The sequence below is a fragment of the Rhamphochromis sp. 'chilingali' genome, assembly GCF_963969265.1.
Source record: "Rhamphochromis sp. 'chilingali' genome assembly, chromosome: 16".
NCBI classification, from domain to species: Eukaryota; Metazoa; Chordata; class Actinopteri; order Cichliformes; family Cichlidae; genus Rhamphochromis; species Rhamphochromis sp. 'chilingali'.
Genome location: NC_137943.1, coordinates 10,729,223 through 10,755,697, shown reverse-complemented (window position 1 = coordinate 10,755,697; position 26,475 = coordinate 10,729,223). Strand labels below are relative to the sequence as shown.

Sequence of the window (26,475 nt, the reverse complement as noted above, 5' to 3'; positions counted from 1 at the left end):
CCAGTTTAATAGCTAGTACACGTGCAGACAGTGAGTCATTAATTAATTCTGAGGGAACTTGAAGAAGAAAACGATCCAGTGTTGAGATCCGTGCGTCACCGGGTCCCCGGCGGTGGCGATGCGTACTGCTCCTCAGTCGTGCTTCGCTTCAACCCGGCTTTAAAAAAAAAAACGGGCCAGTGAGACCGCTCACCGATCGCCGATTAACACATTAATTGAGCCCATCAACCAATCGTTCGGTCGCGACCGTGGCGCCTCGCCCACAGCATGACCTCCGGAGTGACGCGTCTCTCCGATGAGAGGGCGGAGGGAAGAGCGCCGGAGGAGATGCGCATATCTGCAGGTCTCTACCGCTGTCGTAAAACAAGTGTCGGGAGCAAGTGAGCTAAAATTAAAGCGATGCCAGGAGTAACCAAGTACAATTTAGTGGATGACGCGCAAGATTTGAGGATCCCCATGCACAACGAGGAGGTGTTTAAGCATGGGGTGTGCTTCGAGGCAAAGGTAAGAAGCCTCTGCAACAGATTGTACTTTCTGGGCAGCATTTCAGGCTTGAAGACCAGCGAGTCCTAATATGCTAAACACTGTTATGTGGGCTTCTTGGGTTTCAGATGTCGTCTTATATTTCTTTTTTCTTTTTTTTCTTGCATAATTGTGTGTGTTAGTTTATTGTTGTGTCTTCTGATCATGCAATAATTTTATATTTTATATTAAATTTCCCTTTATGACTTTATCATTTTTTAAAATTCATTTTCATAATCTTGTTTCAAGGATAATACAAAGTTTTGGTTTAGTGCAGATGAATGAGACCGACTGCACTGTGGGAATTATGAACAGTTCTTTAAGTTTTACTGTTTTGTCTCTGGTCTGCACTAATAACATCTGTAAAAAAATCCACATAGTTTGTTCGGATGTGTTGTCCTCTTTGACCAACACTTATATAGCCAAATTCATAATTTTATGTAATGTAAGACAGATTAAAAACTGCAAATTGCCAAATCTGAGAAGGTAGAATCGTCTATATTTGATATTTGCTTGAAAAAATAATGTGCAGTGTAATTACAATTTTATACGTAGTTGTCTGCTTATCCAAAACTGTAAAAAAAAAAATCTGCTGACACTGGTTCAATCTAAAGAGGAGACAGTGTGTCATCCCAGCACTCCCCAAGTATTCACTTCCTTAACAATCCCGTCTTTAAACCTTTCTCTTATGTTTTGCAGTACATAGGCAGTTTGGAGGTGGGCCGCCCCGGGAGTCGAATGGAGATAGTTGCAGCAATGAGGAGAATCAGAGTAAGATTTCCCTGAAGCACACACACTTTGCCTCTTTGACAAAACCCACTTTGAAACACTGGTGACGTTCGCTGCACGTCTTTGTGCACGTTCCTCACAAGTTCCTTTCTCTGTGCTCGGCGTCCCCTCTTTACACATAAATGACCTGTCTGTGTAAAACTACACAGTGGGCAGATTCAGTGGGCCGTCAGGAGCAGTTTAAATCAGGGCAGGATTCATAGGGCAGCTTGGATTTTCTGGCTGAGGAGAGACATGGCGCACAGGGATATGTTTGATGCCATCAGGGGGAAAAAAACAACATCCTTCAAGCCTCCTTTTGTTACGATCATGCAAGGCCGCTGGAAACAACACGCGGCCTTGTCATTAAACATCACTGCAGTGTGACAGAGACACTCGGGGAGGAAAGGATTTAGCTGCTTGTCAGCTGTTGCATCTAATCTAACAACCAAGTTTATGGTGTCACTCGGAGATCGGCCGCCTCCCCAGTGACACCCAAGGAAAGACTTAATCCTGATCCAGCATCCCATACAGTGGGCGATGCTGGACATTTTATCACACTGGCAAAGATGTAGGGATGCTGTGTGTGTTTGGATTCCCCTTGTATTTTCAGGCATCCCAGTAGTGTGTGTGTGTGTGTGTTTGCACATTTTTAGAAAGTAGATTCTAAACTTGCTTTTATGCATTTTGGAGAAAATGACAGACACGTTCAACAGAGCAGCTCAAATGGAGAAAGAAGAGAGAGAAACCCACACAATGCACAAAGCAATCCAACCACTGAAGGCTTTTCTCCTGCATTTTAGCTTTTATTTATCTGTGCTTAAGCAGACAATGTTAATTTACTACAAAGCTCCTAAGACTGTGAAATGCTTTGCTCTAAGTCTTTGAAACAAACTGATAATAAGAAGGCAAATGAGGCAAAAAGAGACAAATGATGAAAATACAATAAAACTGGAAAAAAAAAAGATTGTAAATGTGTGTGGGATTAAGATGGATAACATAAAAGCAGGTTTGTAAAACGCTCGGGCTGTTTTTGAACTCTGTTATCACACAGTAATTAATAGTCTCTGCTTCTGGGGGAGACAGACTGTGAATATTCAAAAGCTAACTTGTCCTTAAAGCACTCGCAGTGGCTCAGGGGGTAAGACGAGAGGTGAGCTTCCACAACCTGTAGCATTATTTTGTTCGGGGGCGGTTTCAGCGTGAATTAGTTTCAGGCTCATGTGCGTGAAAACGTGGCGCGAACGCTTCATCTCCCTCTGACAGCAGCGTGTGCGGAGATGGATGGTCCTGGTTTATGCAGAGCTGCATTAGCCTGGATTGCACACACACACACACCACAGAGATCAATGTCCTTCACCTGAGCACCTGCATCCAGCCTGCATGTGGGGAAAAAACTCACACAGCAACAACCAGATGCATTAACGGGACAAGACCAGATGACAAGGACACAGGTCGCAGGCTTGCATGGTCAAACCTCTCTGGACTAAAATCAGCTCCGCCTCCAGTTTCTGATGAAACTAAGAGAAAGCTCTGTGTTCTCATATTTACACAAACCAAAGGAAACTTGACAGAGAATATCCAAGCCTGCTGCACACGCTGGGCAACTGTGTGTGTGCTGGAGAGTGATTTCATCAAACCTTATCTGATCAATTAATAATCTGATGTTGGACTTTGTGTTTTCAAAGCCAAACATGTTATTTCATACAAATCTTTCTGTTTTTTGTTTTTTACCCTACATCCTATGACTGTAAGATTTGGAGGACACACTGTTAATCAAGCAGAGGGATGAAAGCGTCCCACACATGTCCGCCTCCCTCTGGGAAGTCAGCCTTTGAAAACTTAAAAAGCTCCCAGAAAGAGAAACTGACAGTTTCTCGATGTTTACGCCATCCCAGTTTTCCTCCGGGGAAGAAGACAGTGAAAAAAGATAGCTCCTGTCTGTGTGATCCCTCCGCTTCATCGAGCTCCATCTCTGCAGGACCATAAATATATTTAATGCGAGTCAGACCGGGTAGTACTGTAATCAGTTTGCTTTGATTCAACTTTTGGATTTGTTGTTTATTCTATCTATTTTTCCTTCACAGTATGAATTCAAGTTGAAGAACATAAAGAAAAAGAAGGTCAACATTGTCGTATCTACTGACTTCGTCAAAGTGATTTTGCGCAAAAAGAGGAAGGTCGGTCTTGCACAACCACATATGATTTTTCCATTTACTTGTTTTCGCACCTTGAATGACATCTTTGTTTTAAGTCACAGTTGTCAGCGTGAACCTGTGTGATTTTTGTCTTGCAACAGAGAAAAGGGTGGTCGTGGGACGACAACACCATCTTGGTGACACAGGATCCTATCCACAGGTGGGCCCTCTCGACTGTAACAACGTGTACATGTCGCTCTGCTGGAATATGTTTACATGCATCCAAAACACAACCTCCCTGTCAGGCTGTGCAACGAAAAGCTTCATTTTAGTACCCATCTCTCGAAAAGTCCAGACGTCTCATTCCTCATTTGATGTGACAAAAGCTAAGAAATGCAGGCTCATATTTTAAGAGCTGCCATCATAAAACTTTGGTGAAAATGAAGTCTGCGTGTGGCTTTTAACTTTTCTCTCAGTGATCATTTTACTTGTCAGATCCTAAATCAGCATAAGCGATTTAACTTTATGTGATTTTTGATAGGGTTAAAAAATAAATCAGGTCATTAGCAGGGCAGAGCAGCTGGTTCATACATATCTCAGGTTTATGTGGAAACTTTAAAGTTAAACTACAGTAAGCGGTGTAGCGCTTCATACATTTGCTTGCATATGAAAAATTCTCTGTTCAAGACCAGGAGGAAACACAAGGTGACGCGGATAAATAAAACAAAATAAAACTAGTACCGGTACCGAAAAAAATAAGATTTATTCATAACACACGTGAAAAGACCCAGGAAAACCAAGTTAACAATAAAAACGATAACAAAATAACGCTGAAAACCGATAAAAACCCTGAAAACCATATATTTCACACCTGAGCCTCAACTCTCGCGGCCCGGTACCAAACGACTCACGGACCAGTACCGGTCTGAGGCCCGGGGGTTGGGGACCGCTGCTCTATGTGACCCATATCCGATCATGGTATGACAGTGTGAACGGCACAAATCCGATATTTTCAAATCCAATCTGGGTCACTTTCATATGTGGTACTGAATCCGATACATATCCGATGTTTTTGAAAGCGACTGCTGTTTGAACAGTCATGTCACATTAAATCCGTCTTTTACGTCACTGACACAAGACAGTGCGACGTCTTCTTTTGCGCATGCGGGCCGCTTTGAGCATTCACACAAGAGCGCGTTTGCTGTCGCATTTTATTTGTAGTGTGAACGAGCAGACAAAAAAAATTGGATTTGATCAAAAAATCTGAATTAAGCATTAAGACCTGCAGTGTGAACGTAGCCATAGTGACCTAAATAAGTCCCAGAAGAAAGGCCTGGATTACAAAACAAGGTCTTGGAGGCTGTTTAGTGGCAGCGTTTTCTACTGAGGAAAAAAAGCTACATAGCAGGGAGAAAAATGAGCACTTTACATTAAAAACCAGCTCAATCAAACACCCAATTTACAAAAAAATTGACATGTTTTCTTGCCTCAACAGGATCTTTTACGTCTCACATGATGCTCAAGACTTAAAGATATTCAGTTATATAGCCAGAGACGGACAGAGCAACATTTTCCGCTGCAACGTGTTTAAGTCTAAGAGAAAGGTAAGCCTCACTGCTCACAGATCCCAAAACTACTGCAAACATAAATGACACATTACCTTTCATTACAATTTAGCCCTCTCCTCTCCTCTCTGGAGATAATGGTAATGTTAGCGACATTAACCAGGCATCTTAATATTTCTACTCCTGTTAACAGACGTTACTTTCAAAAATGACAATTAGCCACCGAGTCTCCATTTCCTTCATTTTCCTCACAAATGCACAAAAAGGGTTAGTTTGCATTATTTAAAGGCTGCTTTCAGAATATCTTCACCAGTTCACCTTGTTAGCAAATAGCTCTCTATGCTAACAATTTGGTCATTTTAGGAGGCTCCTAAACTCTCTGGCTCACAGTCTGATGAGGGCAAAGATACCATTTACCTGAAGATAGAGCTTCACAGAAATAAGGGAAGCAGCAAGCCAAACTCTATTCAGTGGAAACAGAATTAACCCTGCCAGGATCTCTGAAGCTCGCTAATTGGCGTGCTGTTTGTTTACTCCAGAGATAAATGAAATGTTAACTTGACAGCTGCCGTTCGTTTGGACTTTTTTTTTTTTTTGGCTGTTCGGCTTGCTCGTCTTGTGGGCGCTGTGACGTCACGCGCTGAGTTTTGTGCTGATTAAACAAGATACAAACAGAATGTGTTAATCAGAGCACTGCTCAGAGGCTTGTAGGGGTTTTTTTTCCCCTTTTTGTTAGAGGCAACATGTCGACTCTCTTTTTCCCAGTCTTCAATCTCTGTGAAAGGCTAAGTTGACGTGAAAAAAACTGGATGGTTCTGTCCGTCTTCCCATCTAAAACCACCTCTGAGCGAATGACTGAAAGTATATTTTCCAGTGTTTTACTGTTTTAGCGATTCAGAAATAGACAAACATCTTTTGCAGATTTTTTTTCTTTTTTAACATCAACAAAAGCACATTTATTTGCATTTCCAGTTCAGCTTCTGAAGCATCTGTTAATAGCGTTCATGTCTGTAATCTCAGGGATGTATAGCCATAGCGCGCACTTCTAGAATCAGACCCCAATGGCTGTGCTAGTAAATAACTTATGAAAAATGAGAGGCGTGTTCTTCTCCACATATCTGCATATCAAGCAGTGTCAATTTTTCCTCCACGACAAAGACTGAGCATCACTGAGGTTGACTCCCATCCCTTCACCATGGATACCAGACAGACAGTGGCTTAGTGAAGCTGAATACTAATCGTTCTGGTGGGAAGCGAAAAGAAAAAGGGGCATTTTCGCTCCGCGCTTAAAGACATTTTCACTACAGCTGAACCAAATACACATCACAATGTTAGAGACATGGTCTGTGGTGCTTCTCTACCTCCTTGGGGCTGTTGAGCCTTATCTGGTTGTTGCAGGCCAAGCATGTGTGCTGAGTAGGAGGAGATGGACCAGCTGATAAGAGGAGATTTGATTTATTTTCATCACGGCATGTTGCAGCGTAGCAAAGCTTCGATGTCAGCTCGGTACACCAACACAGCCTTTTGTGCTCAGCCCTCGGAGGCCTGTCAGTTTAACCTGACAATTTTAAAGAAGAATTCAATTCTGTATCGATTGAGAAATATGACAAATTTTCTTACAGTGTTTTTGCTTTTGCTGTTTTATATTGCTATTTCACTTGATTGAACTACTTTCAAGCTCGAGTTGCCTTGAAATTTAAAATGAATGCCTGGAGGCAGGATGGTCCTCTAGAGGCAGATATCAATAAATGCATTTCTGTGCCACTGTTCAATATAGAAAGCGTCACCTGTAATGAGACTGGGGAAGGATATGGTGGATAAAGTTTAACTCCGGTGGTTTAAGGTTGCTGCCTCTGGACTGCATATTAAGGCTTTATGGAAAAAGAAATGCGAGGTTGAGCTGTAGATAGATAGATCTCCAGGCTTTCCAAAGGCTGCTTTTTCACTTGTTTTCACTCAGAGAAGTGTTGTTTTTTTGGTTTGTTGAGCCATCCAAAAATTAAAAAGACACATAGCTCAAAGGATGAACCACTTTGTTATTAGCAGCCAGTTGCAAAACCCAAAACTTTAGCTTTAGCACCCATTTCTTTAGCTGAATCTACTTAAAATACCAAACATAGCACAGTTTGACAGGCATGAAATAGTATTTTTGAAAAAAAGCTTTCAAAGACCTATTAGTTGAAAACTTGTTATCTTGATATCTTGGCATGAGGAAAAAATCTTTAGTAGAACAACATCTGAAAGTCATGTCTTTAAGAAATAGAGAAAAAAACCAGGACAGGCCTGACAGAGGACCTGAGAGATGCATCTGCACAGATGAGGTCAGGAGAGTGGTGTAGCCAGTGAGTGTCTACAGCAGTCTGTAAAACACGGTGGAGGCTCTGTCACAGTTTGTGACTGTGCTGTTGGAGAGCATGTCAAAACTGATGGATTTATGAATGCAGAACAGCGCCATCGGGTGTCATTTTTCAACATGACACTGATCCCAAACGTACTGCCAATGCAGCAAAAGAATGAATGGAAATACATGTTGAGGCCAATCCATCAGTTATGGATTGGCCTCAACAGACTAACGAAGCAGTGTGAGAGCATGTTGACAGAGAACAGAACAAAAGGCAGAAACATCCAAAGAAGAGCTTTGAATGTCTGAAGAATACTTAAGGCAATTACAAGAAAGCTGCCTAAGAGAGTCCAGAGTTGTACAAACTCTTTTCGCCTTTTATATCGTATTGCCATATATGGTTGCATTTTTCAAACACTGATGATGTAGAAGTCTGGAAAACTCATGAATCAAATATTGACACATGACACTTGTTGCAGTTCTCCTCTTGTTGAGCTAAACCACTTTGCAACCATTTGGGGTTTTTTTTTATTAAAACACTAAAACAGACAAATATGGACAGATGACAAATGCAGATCTGGCTCTGACAACCTAAAAAAAATCAAGAAAAAGAAGCATTAAGCTGTTTGTTCTTAAGACTAAAAACAACGTGTAAACTAACTATTTATTTAACTTGATGCTTTCCTCCGTGTTCGATGTTTCACCATACAACAGATTTTGATCTGAATGTGCATCAGTGAAAACAGTTATACACAAGAAATCGTGAATATGACCATTTATCAGTTAATAATTAACTGAGAATAATATTCCTAATCATGGGCAGCGCGGTGATGAGCACTGCTGGGTTCTTTCCGTGTACTCTCTTCCAGCTTCCTCCCACTCTCCATGCTTACCCTAACAAGGATAAGCGGAAGAGAATGGATGGATGGAATTTCTTTCGTTTTTGATGCCAGCATGTACATTTGTACTTGCTTGATTTTTATTTTTCTATTCAAAGAGGCTTATTGTAGGCCAGTCATTTCACTTCCCACATTCGTGGCGTTTCACATCATTCAGAGCTAAGTGTGTTATATTTCAATTGTTTCAATATGCAACCCTTTCCAGCTAACTGTGGAGATAAAACAAAGAGATTACAGTAAAATAGTCGACATTTTTCAACCGAGGGTTAATACTGTGTAATTTTTTCTGTAACTCTCTGGGCGTCTCTCCTCCTGTGTATAATTAGGGTTTGTAATTAGTGGAAAATCAAGTTTTAGGACATGCTTGTAAATGTCAGGGTTAATCTCTAATGGCTTTTTCTTCAGATCAGATCCTAACCCTAGCACAGTTACCAAACATTTAAGATGAGTTGTAGTCCTTACTGTAGCGCCATTCCTGCGACCCAACTAAAAAGATCTTAGTAGTTAATATTTGTGTCTAATTCAAATTAAATTGAACCTCCTATACTAAAAATGGCTTAATCTTCACTCTGCCATCAAATTTACTTGCTCCTGAACTACACCAATCATCGCTGTGACAGCAGCATGTATACAAAAGAGATACACAAGGACAAGCAGCTCAAGTCCTCCCAGCATTTGCTGTCCTAATTTGTTTTCTTTCTCCTCCCTCCGTTTCCGTCTGCCTTCACCTCCTGCTTTGCCCCAATATTCCCTTTCCTCCTCCTGCTTGCATTTTTCATCTTCTCTCTCGTTACCTGTGCACAATGTTCATACACTCGCTCTCTCTGTATTCGCTTTTCTTCCTGTGCAACTCCTCTGGGGCCTCATTTTCTCCCCAACTGTGTACTTTCATTTGTGCATCCACCCTCGTTGGCCTCCTGCTGCTGTTCTCTCAAAACTTCAACACACACACACCATCTTCTTGGTGTCTCCACCCCACCCCCTCTCACAGTCTCAGGCCATGAGGATTGTGCGGACAGTGGGTCAGGCGTTTGATGTGTGTCACCAGCTGACCCTGCAACAGAAAGACGACGAGCAGGAGGATGAGGAGGGGAAGGCGGAGGAGCTGCAGGCGGTGCCAGGTGACTCACACCGACAAACGCAAACACACAAATCTGCATCCGCAAAACCACTCCCTTCTCTCTCACGTCTTCCCGTTCTGCTTCTGTCACACAACACAACGCACACAGGCCTGCGACTCCTGTTTCTCTCGCTTTCTCTGTTATACAAGCTAAAACTCGGAGTGAGGCAGAATCAAACAGTGGCAGTTGAGCACACCTCTGTGTGAAAAGATGTCATTATCCTCCTCCATTTTTTTTTCAACTTGCCACGTTGAATGTTGAAGCTGCAAATTGGTTTTGGTTAGTTGTGCGAGCCCACTGATCAAAGCCCTTTTTTGTGTGGGCTGCTGCCAGCCGACACTGTTGCTGTCACTGCCTCTAGATATGTTGCGAACTTTAAAGCACAATTTATTTATTTTTTTATAAAGCATGACAATCCATCCTGTGCATCTGGTCTCTGCAGCAAAGAAGAGGTTTGCATTGTCAGAGGAGACAGACCTTGAAGCCACTACAGAGGAGAGCATTGAGTGCGTCTCATCATCAGACCCGGAGAAGAGTAAAAAGGACGAGGCTCTTGGTAATGATGGAAAGGTACTGTTGCCCTTCATCATTTCAGCATCGCTGTTATGAAACATGGAAACACAGAAATCCTGCAGGGAGATGATATAGGCACACTTACATTTTATTTATGGATGGATATGGCACATGGGTGGGTTTCCCATGATGCACTGACCGTTTCTCCTTCAGTCATCTCCTGTATTTATACACCAAGTTGCATTTAGTCCATTTAATTTTTAGTAATTAATTTTAAACTCTGGCTCTTTCCCAATGTGTGTCTTTTGCTGTCTTCCTCCTCTCATCCCCAACCGGTCATGGTAGATGCCCCCCTCCCTGAGTCTGGTTGTGCTGGGGGTTTCTTCCTGTTAAAATGAAGGTTTTGTCATGGACTGGCCGTGTAAAGCAGGAAAGATAGGACCCAAACGTAGACTCACAGAGGCAAAACTGAACTCAAAAACACAGCAGAAAATGCAAAACTAACTAAACTTAGAATATGCATGAGACTAAAGAGGCAGGTAGGCAGAGCACACGGCAGGGAATGAGGGAGAACATGACACTGAACAGAGGGAAGGCTTAAATACACAGGGAATGACGAGGGAACAGAAAACACATGGGAAACTCAGCTGAGACGAATTAGACACAACGAGACCAGGAAAGCAAAAACTAAACACACTGAACATGGAACGCACGTCTTTTACAATAAAACAGGAAACATGAGCTTGACAGAGGTGTGGAGGAAAGGCAGACAAGAGGTAGCGAGGGAACACGAGAGCGATATGACGAGCTGGAGAAACACGGATAAACATGATAAGCGGGGGGAACATAGAATAAAACACAAGGAGGGAAACCAGACACACAGTGGACAAAGACACAAGGGGGAATCTAATAATCAAGGAACTAAACAGGGAATATGAGAAAATATAAAACAGACTAAGACTACTATTGAACCTAAAACATAATACAAAATATCACTAAAACAAAAGAAACTCAAAATGCTGGGTCAAAGGGACCCAGAACCATGACAGGTTTTCCTTCACGCTCATAGACAGCTGAGGTGTTCTCTTTTCTCTTTTTATGGTCTCTGCCTTGCAGTGTAAAGCATCTTTAGGTGAGAGTTTAGGAGATGTATAAATAAAATTGAAATGACTATAATAAAGAACTATAAATGAGTCAGTTTTACTATTAATAAACAATTATTTTGTCTTGTAAGCATTTCATTAGGATTACTGTTAGAAAAATAACCAAGGGCAAGTTACCTATAGTAATCTACACTATACTACTATTATAATAATGCTATAATAATGTGGGTGGAGCTTTCTCAAATTTCTGAATATAGCCCAGGATGTTATAGGAAGTCATGTTTAGATATGACACATTTAAAACAGTATGTAGTATCATATTGTATTTGTAGGCAGTGTTTTTCACAGATCTTATACTCTTGAAGTCAGGTAACCACAAAATATGATCTTTAAATCAGAATGTGCAGAACAAAAAAGGGACTTTTTCTCCTATTTTGTACCTTAGTTTAGTTAAAATACGTCAAGCACGTTCCCATCCTTCAAGTTTCATTGTTAAAAATACCAACATATCTTTAATTTTTCACAGAGGTATACCTCTGGTTTTTGGCTCCATTGTCTATAGCTTTAAATGCCAATGAGCTGATTCAGGCCATGACATATTCTAGAAAACCGCTCTCCTGTTTTTTTCTGTAAAACCTTTTTTCATTGATACCAACGGGGCATTTTCATCTCTTGAAAAATCAAGCCAACTGCAGTTCCTCTTGGTGCCACTGGAGGCTACCTCCAAAGGGAGTGAGCCCCCGATCCTGCCATGTTGAAATAACAGCTTTACAGCATAAAAAAAACATGTTTACAGACTGGTACAGCGTGTTTTGTCCCTGGATAGTTTCCCCCTGAATAGAAAGTGTGAGTGTGGTAAAAAAAAAATAAAAAAATTGTGACTCATTCGCCTTGATTATTGATTTGGACTATTCCGATATTAATATTATGCCTTGCTGTGTGATAGCAACCATCCGATACGTTTGTGCTTCTGTTTTGGAGAATAAAAGTCTAATATTTCATTAGTCTATTACATAGCACTAATTAACAGATATGTGGGGGACACACATGTGTCCCAGCAGACTAAACCACAAACTGAGCCTCCAAACTAGATAGTTATACAAGCAAGGTATCTATTTACAGTTAAATATTTACGGTTAATTTAAAGCATGAAAGTAAATACAAGGGAATTATATGAAAGGAAGCAAATTTGACATCAGTATCTCAAAGACAAAAGTAAAAGCAGATATTTGTGTCTCTGCATTGCAGCCATACAGTTTATGAATATGGCTTACTACCCAAGGAAAGGTAAATGTACATTTTTAGCTGGTAAATTTGCACTGCACCCTCTCATATAAGGTAAAAGAAAAGAAAAAACAACTGGACAATGGCCAAAACACCAACAAAATAAAGCTTCAAAATGCATCCAGTACCAAAGTGTGACGTCACTGTGGTTACATCCATGTTTTAGAAGAACTGGTCTGAGATATTTAGGAGTGAGCAGAAGCAACTTGTGCATGTTAACTATGGGTAGGAGTGGCTGTAACTCTGGTTTCCTCCAGAAATGTTGATTAGTTAATCGGCTATAAATTATCCTTAAGTTTGAATATGAATGCAAATTAACTGATGACCAGAGTCGACGCCACCTCAAGCCCAGTGTCCATCCACCCATTTGTTAATCCTGAATTAGGTTACCAAAATATATAGATGATGGATGGGATTTTTAAAAAAAGTCAAAAATATTGTATTATTCAGTGCTTCCTGGAGTCCCACAGCTCACAGATGGGTAGTTTGCTAATTTTAAAGTTTGTCCTCATAAAAGCTCAAAAGAAGATCAGAAAACGGCTCAGAGCTCAGAGGGATGTGCGGTCTTGTAAGCAATCATGTCTTTAAGGGTTGCTTGTGAAGACGGGCTCTTCAATATTGATAGGATCATATGGTTTATTGATGAAATCACAGCCAGGATTTCTAAGTGCTGCTCTGCTCGTCCTGTGATGTCGGACAAGCCGCTCTCTGCTATCTGCCTGTCTGCTCATTTTCCCACCGAGTCTCTGAGGAACTGTCAGCTTTATTACTCACAAGAGAGAAAACCGGTGTTGTTCTGATGAGGTGTTAATTGGTTCGAATCGAACAGTTATTAAGTCTAATTGCACAATGACCCAAGAACAAGGGAATTTAAGCGTCATAGTTTTTGCGTTATTCATTTTCCTGCAGCATTTCATCAGGTCTCACGTGCAACCTGTCTCAGTCCTGTGTTTGTAATCTGAAGGTCAAGTGTCCTTCACAGTGAAGTGTTAATGACAATGGAGTCCAACATATTGATTTCCCATCTTTTTCTTGACAGATGAGACTTTCATGTCAACAATTCCTGCTGTAGCACTCCAGCATAATTGTGTGAGTCATTCACCCCAGCAGCAGCGGCCCATACAGTCAATACACATCTATTTATAGAAACCCTAATTAAAGCACTGCTTTCACATTTTTTTTATTCTTATTGGACTAAGGTCATTTCTTTACAGTATAATTATCATGCTTATGTTAAAAAAAATGCCAGTCTAAATATTAGACTTTGATTTATCACAGTGCCTCACACACTTCAAGATAATTCAATCTTCAGCTCTAAAAATGTTGGTAAATTTCATGCCTGTCGTCAGGACCTCAAAGAAAAAATCAAACACCAAGTAGTAGAGAGTTTACAGAAGAACAGCCAACACTACAGAATTCTCCATCAGCAGCAACTTCAACAGAATAGCAGCGTTTATTGATTTTTATTTGCTGTGAAATACAGTTCCCACTTTGATATTTTCTTCATTTATGCAACTTGGCGTGGTAGATATTGCATTGATCGCTTTCTCGCTCGCTCCAGGCTTGCTGCACTTCACTCTACCTGCCTGCACTTCAGCAGCATTGAGCAGTAAAAGTGGATTCACATTATACACACATTTTAAGAGATCATCACAAAATTCCTTGTAGACACCCTAAGCATCAAGCAGTGAGGATATCTAAGAAACCATCTGCGGATTTCTCCATTGGGATGAAAGCACACAGGCTCCTTGCTGTCAGTGCAGCATCTCTTTGCATTTTCCTCCCTGAGGAGCTCAGACTGGCAAAGAGAGGCTTTCAAACCACTGCTGTAGACATGCTTTTACACATACAAACTTTCATATATTTTTTCTTTCTGCTATTAGTCACGTAGGATTGTGGGTTTTGCTGCCTTATACTTTGTTCTCTGTCTGTGGCCAAGCTCTGTTTCTTCCTGATGTCAGGGGCTAATGCCGACTTCAGCCTACAACATATCAGCTTAACACAGGTTGGTTATTCGTGTCCGGAAAGAAACCAGAGTGTAAACTTGGGGCTGCACGATTAATCGTTAGAAAATCGCGATCTCGATTCATACTTATGTGCGATCTCATTTCCAAATGATAACGATTTAAAAAAAAAAAAAGAAAACAAAAAAAGACGACGACGATTGGACCGCATTTTGATTCGGGACGTACTCTGCATGAAAACAAGCGCTCACTCTTCCTGCTCAACAAATGACAAGGGCGGAGCCTTATACCACGTGATACAGAAAAAACAACGGAGAGCACGTCAGGGATGACGAGAAAGTGACAGGAGAAAATCCGTCCCGGTCAACCACCCAAACATCAATAACGGGAACCTTATACAGCGCTTCCCTATAACCGTCGAACTCCCGCAGGCATAAAGAAATTACGGAGGCTATTACTTATCACCTGACCAAAGATAACACTGTGCAAAACGAGGGATTTAGGAAAATGATCAACACCCTAGACAAACGCTACACAGTGCCGTCCCGCAACTATTTTTCTATTGTTGCACTACCTGCTCTATACACGCAGCGTCGAGCAACGGTGGAGATGGAATTTCAAGCAGTACAACATTTTGCGGCAACAACAAAACGTGAGACATTTGTTGTTTTTATGTTTATTTATTGTTTTTATGTTCAGTCTCAACTGTTATGAAGTTGATGTGCAGTTAATAAGTGCAATAAATATTTATACTGGAAAAGAAAATCGTGAGAGAATCGTGATCTCAATTCTAAGCCAAAAAATCGTGATTCTCATTTTATGCAAAATCGTGCAGCCCTATGTCAACTTACCAGTGTGCCTCGTATAATGTGGCATAATGGATAAAAGCTAAAGCCAATTCATGGGCAGACCAATATTATCGGCTGATATCCGATGTTTAAGTCTGATGTCATTACCCGTTTTCGGGTCCAAACTCTGCTTCAGGTCCCAAAGTCAAACAAACACTGTGGCATCACTGAGAGTTACAAACTGTATAAATTCTTTCATCTTTAATAAAATAATCAGTGTTGCTGCTTTACCAGGTGTAACAATTAAGTTTAAAATCCAGGCATCCATGAAAACAGAATTTATGAAGTTTAGTGGAGTTAGATGTTAGCAGGGCGTTAGCTCGCTAGTTTCCACCTAAACATAATATACTATTGTCTGACTGAGTGATTTCTGAAAAAATTTAAACGTACAGCTCTGCTATCACTTCCAACATAAATGAAGACAGGAAACTAAACAGCAGTGACGTTTGGAGGGTTACTGAAGTTGGGCTAGCTGGTATATAATGATGTGCTACGTGGTGGCTAGCTATGGCTAGCATAATATAAACACATTAGCACAGTGAAGCTGGAGGATGAACGCTAACTTTGTTTCCACTAAACGGTCCAATCTTCAGTCAGGAGAACAACTGAGATAATTCATCCACAATACAAGGTTAGTCGTCAATATATTGCTGCCTGGGCTGGGCTGTAGTTATCTGTCTGTGAAGGTTCTCAGTCATCCAGGTCATCGTTCAAAGATGGTTGTTTACAGTGGACATTGATAGCTTCTTTCACTCCTCTTTCAAAGGTTTTAAAAACACAACCGCTTTAATAACCGAAGAGTAGTTCCAGACAATTACACTGTTGTCTAACTATCTCTCTTCTATTAATGCATTAGTGTAATACAACCAAGGTATGTGGGATCCACTTGGACAGGCAACCAGGTAGCAAACTGGACATTGTCTAAAACATCATTGATAAGATAAGATAACCTTTATTAGTTCCACACGTGGGAAATTTGTTTTGTTACAGCAGAAAGTGGACAGTGCAAAGTTATATAGCAAAAATTAGTGAACACTGGAATAGAATAAGAATAAGATACTCTACACAACTGTAATTGAAGACAGTATATAGCATAAACAAAGCAAGCATAATGAAAGAGCTGTCCCCAACACACACGGGGGTGTTGAGGTGGCAGATTTTTAAATCACCAAATATTGTTTCGCTGTCGGTTTTAAAACTCCTACATCAGTCAGATTCTGACAGATTCAGTAATTTAAAAGCAATCTCACTTAAATGTGATGTATAACACTGCTGGATCATTTGTCCATGATTTTGTTAAAACCTACTGCTCTATTCCACGATCTCAGATAAGCATAACAGCGTTTACTTATTTCAGGAGTCCTCTTCACGCCCTTCAGGTTTTGTATATTCCAGCTTTGTCCCTTTGAGTGTTTTTCACGAGTCACTAATAAAAAATCACTTCCATAAAGGATAGAGCTGTGCAGCTTCAATCATAGCTCCTCCTGTGAGACTCATCTCTCCTCACTCCTCCATCCTCTGGGTGTATTTTAGGATTTGAGACATCCTTCATGAGGATATGCTGAGATGGATTTCCAGTTCACAGGTAGGAGGACAGAGGGAACTGAGAGAGGAATCAAAAGAGCTACTTTGGTTGCCGTTGTCCGATTGTATTCTTTTCTTGGGAAACGTTGATTTGATCCCGAGTGTGTGTGTACTCCTATATGTCTCTCGGTCAGGAAAAGCCAAAACAAGTCTATAATTGCCTACTCCTACAAAAATACTGTGTAGTCTGATCCCAGCATAGTGGTTGTCAAAGTTTGTAGATAGCAGTCTTTATGTGTGTAGTGAATGACTAGTGAAAGTACTTCAACTCAGCTTATAGAAGTAGTGGAGCCTAAATGACCATCATTTTATTATTCATTATAGGTATCTGATAACCCGTCTCTTCTGCTGAGCTCGCCCATCCTTGGAGCCTCTGTGCTGGCTCATGCTGCAGCAGGGGGATCCTGCTCTGCAGAGCACCAGGTCCACTTCCTTCAGAAACAACTGCAGCAGCAGGAACAACAAGCACTAGCAGCTTCAGCGCAGGTAATTTTCCCCTTCTGGAACCTCAAAGAAGATATTTTCACCTTTTAAGTTTGTGTGAGTCTCTTAATGGGAAAATGTGTTCATGGAAAATTTTACCGTAGTGCAAACTTCCACAACGGCAGTTTTGAGTATAGCAGCTGTTTATGTGTGTTTGCCTGTCTGTAGACAGATCTTGTCAGCGCGATGGTGTTGAAACCACGCGAGGTAGCGCCATTAAAACGTCACGGAAGTGCAGTTGAGATCGAAATGAAGCTTGCATTTAAAAAGGGGTGTGTTCCGACCCATAAGTGCTGAGTAAATGAAGCTAAAAATATCCCAAGTATTTTTAAAGCAGGTGATCTCATGCCACTGTGACGCTATCGCACAATTTTTTTCTTCTCTTCCTTTTTGTGATGAAACTCTCACTAACTGTATTGATGCACACAGGGGTTTTTTTTTCTTTTTTGTGCACTGAATCATCAGCTGTGATTCATTTAATAAAAAATCACAAGCCTTGAAGAATTCACCTGCCTGTGTGCATACCAGCATCAGTTGTTTTAACCCTTTAAAGCCGAAACCCTGAAATAATTGGCAGAAAAATTGTAATTTGTTGAAAGTGGAGTGGTTATTGAACCTTCTGGACATTTTTTTAAAGGAAAAGATTTGCATTTATGAGTCTTTATTCTGGGTTATGTAGAGGTATATGTCTAAAATATGATCTGCTTGATGTTACGGGGTTAAAATATGCTCAATAATTAAATGTGCTTTACTTAATGTAACTGAGCAAAGGCTGTTTGACACAAAACTTCCTGATCACATAAAAAAATTATCAAAACCTCCCAGGAAACAGGACATGAGTATCTGTATTTATGATTATGAAATTCACAGAGCGCTTTCAGACACTAAACCTTTACATAAACTTTGAACAGTTTCAGGTAACACTTAATATTCCCGGGCAGTGGCATTTAAAAGTTGTATGTCTGTGTGTGTGTTTAGGTAAATGTTTTGCAGGAACAGCTGTCGGTGGAGTTGTGTGCTCGGACTGAAGCCCAGGCCAGAGTGCAGAGGCTGCTGCAGCAGAACACAGACCTGCTGCAGCACATTTCCCTGTTGGTCAAACAGATCCAGGAGCTGGAGCTCAAAGCTGCGGGCCAGTTAACATCCAGTGAGTGGCTAATACACTTTTGTAATTGACTTTCCACTCAGATCATTTTCTCCTTTAAAGTGTAGTGTAGATTTTTATTTGGCTGCCTTTAATCTTCCTGTTTACCTCCAATCTAATCTGTAATAAAAACGTTAAAATTTCTCCCTATTTTTCTTTACTTTTAATTAGTTTCTTTCTTTCCCATTGCGCTCATGTTCTTCTACTCCGTTTTCTCTCCTGCTTCTGGCACACAGTTAATTATACTATGACAGCCCTCTTAGAGGGTACCGCTCCCCGTTCTCCCGTTCCAGCACAGACGTCATCCCACTCTTTGTAATCTCAGCTTTGACCAGTCCCCTCTTCTTACATGATCTGCATCTCTGTTTATATGTGATAATGAAATATCTTTTGTTCTTTGCTTAATCCATTATAAATATGTCATATTTGATCTCTTCTCATTTCTGTTTTCCACAGTGGGTTCCCAGGACAGTCTTCTGGAGATCACATTTCGTGCAAAGCCTCCCGGCGTTCCTCATGAACCCCCCACCCCTTCGTCATCTACGGGCCTGTTAGCAGCTCAGTCCCAGCTTCAGATTAGCAATAGTGCCTGGGTCTCTGTCCTGCCCAGGTCTTGCTCTCCAGGCACCATGGGCGCTGACACCATCCCCTCGGGGCTTAGCAGCAGCGGAGTTAGGCTTGAGTGCTTCCGCTTTGCTTCCCGAGCGGCAGACAGCCAGGAACAGGGACAGGACACAGGGGAGACTCCCAGCGACGGGGCCCCCGATGAAAGCTCGCTGCTGGGGGAGCAGGTCCTGGGAGCCCTGGAGTTGCTTCGTTTCAGGGAATCTGGGATTGGATCAGAGTACGAATCAAACACAGATGAGAGCGATGACCGGGACAGCTGGGGCCAGGGGGAGGGAGCGGGGGCCGACGGAGGAGCCCGACTTTTAAATGTGCTGAATGCAGAAAGTCTGCCAGACTGCTTGGGAGATGAAATGGCTGTTTAGTGGTGCTGTGAAAGCTGCACTAGGCAACTTTGAATCTATGTAAAAGCCCAATGGGAAATAAGTAAAATTCAGAATCTGAAATTATCTGTATAACGTGACAGAAAACTGCATAATCTGCAGGAATAAATTGCTTGTCGCGCTCACTCACCGCTGTCCTGGCAAAAGTTTGACATTTTTTGCCCTTTTGATTTGCACAGCTTAAGAAAATGTCCGTCTGGTTCACTGGTAGCTCTGTGGATTGTTATTTCTTGCTATTATGTAGTTAATATGTCACACTTCTGCAACACAGAAAAATGTAATGTATTACTTTAGAATCCGTGACACCCAACTAGGGCAGTAATATGATAATAATAATAATAATAATAGCAGAAATGTCTTAGAATCATTGAGCATGCTGTTTGCAAATCATCCATATTTTTGTTAATCCTTGGTAACTGCTATATAATAAATTTAGACATCATAATGTCTAAAGCCATGCTAGCTGCTCTATGAGGGTGAGCTAAATGCTATGCTAATATGCACACAAATGCTGTGTCAAAAATTGCTGTACTTCCATAATTACACGTGATCATTTGAGTACATGTTCAGAGTGCACTATAAGTACCCAGCTGATGGACTCAAAAAGTTGAGTGTGGAAAACTACAGTTTACAGTTAAAGTCGTTAAGAATGGAAGGGACTAAGCAAAACACTGCCTGAAAAGTGGAGGTAACTGAGTAGTTTCTCATGCATAAACTGCACCAAACAATTGTGAGTGAAGACTAGTCTGATTTTTTCATGCTTGCTTGACACAGCATGTGAAACCAGTATAAAGTTCAAAATGAATTTTTTTTTCACTTTTTTTTTATTGTTTCCTAGACTTTCAAAACCTGTAGATTTTTAAAAAATGGATTTCATCTATCCGTTTTTGTTTATTTTCCATTAATTTTTAACTAAAAGATGTCAAAATGAGTCTCTTATTTCAAGTACTGTGGTTTAGTGAAAATGGAAATAGATTAATAGCCATTGGTAGCACGCTAGTAAAATTCTGATTCTTCTAGGTTTTAAAGAAACTGTTGATCCGTCACGGTCCACACAGCTTTATCGCCACAGGCCAAATACAGAAAAGGTGCTCGCGTTACTGGGGCAGGTTTCACTGGCTTCCTGGACAGTTTGCGCCTCGAGGCATGTGTAGGCCTGCTGAGCGAGTGTTTTCCCCTCATGGTTGAGAGGTTTGCTGTTTAAGAATTTCATGGAAAATACTGTGTTTTTCATTTGCAGTTTGTGCACCAGAAACTGTTCATTAAACAAGATTTTTCTGACAGTGAAGTTGAAAAAGCCCCATTGTTCAGTATTGATTGCGTGGCGTTTTTTTTTTGTGTGCAAGCAGTGTGGGAAAAGCCTGCATCTTTATCCGGCGTTTCCCACACTGCGTCACAAATTTGGTAGAAACATTCGTGCTGATGCTAGCTAGCAAGCTGAAAGTGGCATTCTCTGACCTAAGCACTTATATTTGGCACTGTGTGATGTTTAAGTGCTAAACTGTCAGCTTCCAATAGAATAATATGTGATTAGAGACTCAACGGATTGGTGTTCACAAAATTTGGCAGCTAGCATGACAGTTGCACTAAAATGCTAATCTGTGCACAACTTGCCATGTTCAAGCAGTTAAAATTCATGTTATGACAGTATGTACATAGTGTATTTCATGTGAGCATATGTTTAAATTCAGCCTGAGGCACAAGGGCAATTATTTAGTGTGTTATCATGTTCACAAATTTAACAAGTAGCTTTTAGCTATTATGTTAGCTAATAACTAGCTAAGTTAAACAGTTGAGGCTGGAATAATGTGACTTGTTTATTTGAAGCAGTTCATAAATTTGCCAATTTCTACAAGTTAATATTAATTTTTCAGATTACATTTTTATCAAATCAACACTACATACATGGAGTAACATTACGTACTGTAATCCTCAAAACTAAAATGTACCTTCTGCTTTTCGGCTTCAGTGCAGTGGGACATTTAGCACAGTGCAGCTTCATTCAAACCCTATTAGTCAGTACAAGTGCTGTGGTGTTGCAGGCTGTCTGAAAATCTCTGCTGTGTGTGTGTGTGTGTGTGTTTGATGATTGTTGTAATGTTTGGTTCCTCGCCTCTGAGAGCCACTCAAACGGCTTTTTACACTGTGGTTTGATGACATGTCCAGCATGGACACAGTCATTTTTGCTGTTTTTTCATTACCGTCAAGAAAGAAAAAAGTCTGTTTAAACATGTTGACATAGTTGGCTTTCTTGGGGAGGTTTGAGTGGGGACCTTGCTAACCCTCGCTGTGACACTCGTCTGTAATCTCATATAAGAAATGGGTTTAATAAGCAGCTATACCTCTGAAAGTATGACCTTTTTTTCTGTACATTGTACATAGTAAAGTCTGATTAACTTAGCTATTCTATATATATTCAGCATGATTTTGTTCATAATGGTCTTCGTTCTAATTATGTAGTTAAAGATGATTTTCTCATTTGATTATTCTGTGTGTCAGAGGTGCACATATCACCGGGCAGGTGCTGCTACAGTCTTGTCTATGCTGTTAAAAACTGTAGTCGCTCCATACTGTAGGGATAATTCATTAATGCCGTATTGCGGCAGTGATAACCTGCTGTGTCACTGTTGCAACACCCTTTAAAGAAATTGTTTTGAAAATGACCTCAAAGTACAAATTCCAAAAAATATGTGATCTAAAAGACTTCTGGATGCCTTCATATTCTTGCAGCCAGCTGCCGCACCGGCTCCATCACGCTGACTGTGAGCCAGCTCTTTAAATCACTGGATTGGGGATGTGTTTTTGAGTTCTTTCCAAAATCAATTAATCTCGTCTTGGCCCTACTCCCTCCCCCATCCTCTCCTCACCTTCCTTTCCTCTCTTCCCTGAAGCTTATCACCCTGCACCGTCAGTCTCTTAACATTTCTCTTCAAGGTTATGTCTGTTCACAAGAAGTGTGCTGAAAATGAAAGTGCACTTACATCGATGTTTCTCCTCGTGGAATTAAATGCCCTTTCTCAAATGCCATCGGTTGTCATGTGTGTCCTCTTCGTTTGGTGAAACTTACAAATTGCTGAAATGTATCCAGGGTTGCTTCAAACCTAAATATGTCCCTAACATAATAATAAGCCGCATCAGTTTCTGGGCTGACCTTTTAGAAATGTTTTCCTCGTTAGTATTTCCAAATGCTTGAGAAAATGAGATGTGGTCCTTCGTGAGGCCGATGGCCCCCTATTATCGTTAGAGACACACCAGCTGTGGTCGTTAAACAGGGTCAGCTCCCATTAAGCACACTGCAGACAGAAGCAGCTTGATGTAAGCAGATAAGGTAGAAAATATGAATAACGTTAGCCATTACCCTCCCACATCTTGCCACGTTACCCTGCAGCTCCGGTAGTGCAGCTGCTGCTGACACAGATAGTGGGTGGCCTCCAGGATTTGGTCTCTACTTTCATTTGGTTGATTATACTGTAAAGAAAAAATGGTCTGCAGGCAGTGTTATTCTGTTCACACACACCCCTTCTGAATCCTTTCAGTCCCTTTCTCTGAACTCTGCAGGTGAAATGGATTGAAAAGCAGTTTTACTTTGTGTGCAGTGTTGTATTTATCCTTTAGTTTTGGTCTTTTGAGACAGACTGGAATGAAAATATGAGCCCAGATTGAAGTATCTCGATAACACTGCCAACAAAGCTTTAACGCATTCAGTGAAATATCTGAGAGTTTCAAAAACTGAACGCCATAATTTGTTATAGGAATTCACGTTTCCTCGATATTGACAACTACTGATTGGTAATCCATCCAGGCTCTCACCCCATAACGGCTGAGATAGGCTTTCCACCCCTGTGACTCTGAATTTAGTAAGCAACAGAAAGTTTTGCAAGTTAGACTCACTTTTATTTTGTAGTTTGTGAGTTAAATGTTGCTGGATGGACTGCCACGAATTTCACTACATTTATGCTCCCCACAGGAAGAATACTGAGCAATAAAAATTCCTCCAGAGCATTCGTCCCTTGAGGTCACAGTCTACTTGTTTTTGGACTTGTAGTCAGACATTTGGGCCAGCTTTGTTGTACTTTAATCAGCCAACCAGAAGCAAGAGGTAGATCTGAGGGAGAACCAAAAGTTTTTACTTGCCAATCACAGGGTAGCCTCACCCTAATGCTGCTTTAGCATCTATTTACTGTGACTGTTTAGTATTAAATAGTGACGTCATTTTCTCACATTTATAAGAGAAAGGACGTTTTTTTGCACTTCTTTCAGAGTTCACCCTGTTGGATGTTATTAGGAATGTGAATTTAAGGCTTTTTTGCACTGGCTTCTCTTTTCAGCTCCAAAAGCATCTTTTGTGTACAGTTTTTGTTCCAGTGGCTGAAATGTATACATTACCTGCTTAATGTTTACAATTTGTTCTAGTACTCCAACCACATGCAGTGAATCTTTGCATTGCCACGTTTCTCTGTTGTGATGTGAAATAAGTGTATCAACGGAAAACAGTTGAGCTTTTAAAATGAGTTTTGAGCATGTTAGCATGTAGCTCAAAAACCTGCGATACCTTAGCTCATCACTAAGAACCAGAATCAGAAAAGATAATGTACAAATATTCCTCACCTGTTTTTTTCCAGTGCATCATTATTCGTTCCGATTAAATGCACCATCTGGGTGATATTTGTGCCCTCTTACAGATGTGAGTAGCTCCATGAGCCATCGCTGTGCGTCATGTATCCATGGATACCTGAGGCAGTCGGCAGTGTTTCCATCTTTTATTCCATCTCTCACTCGCTTCCTGAAGAATAGCTCAAGCCCTGTGACCCCATCATGGTCAAGTTCCACACTGAAAGCCTGTCAAACAGAACAATGTGCTTTGACTCATGAAAGGAACACGTGAGATATACTTGATGGAGCTAGCAACTAGTTACTAAGATCATAACCCTGTGAGGGGTTTTTAGGGCCCGAGCACTAAAAGTGTGAAGGCCAAATTGTATCTGCTCCCCTTATTATCATTACTTGGTCAAATGAATCGCCTTTTTGAGGGTCTGAAGACACTTGAAAGCGCATGAAATTTTGCCCACATGTCAGGCCTGGTGAAAATTCACGTATGGAGAGGACGAAATGGCTCCACAGCGTCACCTATGAAAGTATGAACCAGCACACAGACTGAGCTATTTGAATGAAATTTCTTACAGAGGTCCAACAACCCACGATGTACGAAAGGTCAATGAGACCTATGATCCAAACATGACAGGAAGTCCACCATTTTTACTTTACTGTGCCATTTTGGAGATTTGCTGATGTTATACCTTTTCAAAATCCTTGGGATTTTATCAAATCAACTTCACATTTCAATCTAAACCAAAGACGCTGGTGAATATAAATTGCAAAGCTTTTGAGGTTTCACTGAAGCGTGTGTCCGCAGGATCATTTTGATCATTTGCCATGAAATTTTAATTTGCTATCTTTCACACATACACTATCCAGTCTGGATCAAACTTCTCTAGTGCATCATATTTCATACATGAGTTTTTGAGGCTTCTACGTCATCAGTGTGATTTTTCTTTCCCACCAAAAAACTGAAATAAATTGCATAGTACACTTTTAAGGAATATATTCCCCCCCAAAAAAGCCTGATTTAGGAAATCAGAATCAGAGAGACTTTACTAATCCCATAGGGAAATTGAGTTGTCATAGCAACTAATATACAGCAAACATCAAACCCTCATATAAAATGAAGTCTAGAAACAAAGATATTGATAGATAAATATTAAAATAAACATATATATATATATATATATATATATATATATATATATATATATATATATATATATATATATTTATTTATACATATATATATACATATATTTATTTATACATATATATATACATATATATACAAGGACAAGTATGTGTGAAAAGGGAAATATGATACAACTTAAAACGTATATGTGCATGTAAATATTTGATTCTTTTTTATTTTTTTTATTCGCCAGGAGGTTCACTAAACACTATTTTCAAAAAACATTTTCTAGCAATTATTTCATGATTCAGGCAATTGTTATAGTGCAACTGAAGCTGCCACTGCAGCTCTCAGCTGCCTCTATACACCATAATTGAAGCCATTTGTGGATCAGGTGGAATTCTGGGATTTTGGCCTCACCTCAAAATCCCAAAGCGTGTTATTTTCTCTCTTTCTTTTCTCGGGCCAGTAGGACTCTTACATCAGCCTTCGTTTCTGCTCGCTCTCTCTTTCCTTCTGCGTCTCTTCCTCTCCTCTCTCTCCTTTCCCCTCTCTTTGCTATTCCAGAAAGAAGTCCTTCAGAGGCAGAGGTCACAAACTTGTGGTCCTGAATGCATCGGCGCACAACAGATGTGGAATATTTCCCGAGAAAAACGGTTTGTTTTGAAGTTCAAAAGTAAGTCAAACGTATATTTTTTTCTTTTTTTTCTTTTTTTACATATGTGGCTATTAACTCAAATGTCCACGTAGACATTGAGGGAATTTAGTGTCAGCTTGCCTAAGTTTAGTGAGAGACAACATGAAGGAAGACATTCACTAATTAATCTTATGTTCAAGTAAAAGTAGCAACTGGCTGATACTCAGTAAGGAATCAGTTACTGTAAAGTTACTCACTGATTATAAAAACGCCTCTACTGGAATGAGGGCTCTCAGGGATTCACTTCATTGGTGTTACGCAGTGTGTTAAATTCAGTTTTTTTACATTTCCTTTCACATTTATGTCTGAAAGAAGCCCTGCTGCATTTTTGCCACTGTAAAAATTTTGGTTAACGCTTCACATCAGTGACAGTAAGTGCAGTTTCTGAGCAGACACTGACACGCGTCTTCACGTGGTCCATACAGGCTAAATAAAATACAGGCACTACGTACTGTCGTGGGAAAGAGCAGGACTCTGGGTTACAGAGAGGTCTGTGTGGGCATTTGTTGCTGTGGCTTTTAATAGTCTCCTATTATAGAGCAATTTGTAACGGCAGAGTTGCAAATTATGCCACCGTGCATCTCTGTGCACATGCTGTTGTGGTAAATGAAACCTTTGAATTCATCCCAAACATCCCAAATGTAATTACAAGTCCCGGACTTTTCTGAGGAGAATTTGCAGAGAGGATATTTGAAAAAGTAACACAGTAATTTACACTGGTTTATCTGATTTCACAAGCTTCCTTTCAGGCGTCCGTGAG

The 26,475-nt window shown here is 40.6% G+C and overlaps 1 protein-coding gene across 1 annotated transcript; it reads left to right on the top strand.

Annotated features, from left to right (window-relative positions):
• The first annotated feature begins 365 nt into the window (after nt 1-365).
• On the top strand, nt 366-20,602 carry LOC308412939 (carboxyl-terminal PDZ ligand of neuronal nitric oxide synthase protein-like). The gene is made up of 10 exons (XM_080907671.1): nt 366-504; nt 1,222-1,293; nt 3,378-3,470; nt 3,590-3,648; nt 4,924-5,032; nt 9,225-9,354; nt 9,797-9,924; nt 16,975-17,136; nt 18,112-18,280; nt 18,734-20,602. The coding sequence occupies exons 1-10, from the start codon at nt 400-402 to the stop codon at nt 19,264-19,266; spliced, it is 1,560 nt and encodes a 519-aa protein (XP_080763797.1). The 5' UTR covers nt 366-399; the 3' UTR covers nt 19,267-20,602.
• The last annotated feature ends 5,873 nt before the right edge of the window (nt 20,603-26,475 follow it).

Coding starts and splice junctions, on each gene's coding strand:
- LOC308412939 (XM_080907671.1), top strand. CDS start 400: ATGCCAGGAGTAACCAAGTACAATTTAGTGGATGACGCGCAAGATTTG. Junction 3,649..4,923: donor ACACAGGATCCTATCCACAG/GTGGGCCCTCTC, acceptor TTGCCTCAACAG/GATCTTTTACGTCTCACATG. Junction 9,355..9,796: donor GGAGCTGCAGGCGGTGCCAG/GTGACTCACACC, acceptor TGGTCTCTGCAG/CAAAGAAGAGGTTTGCATTG.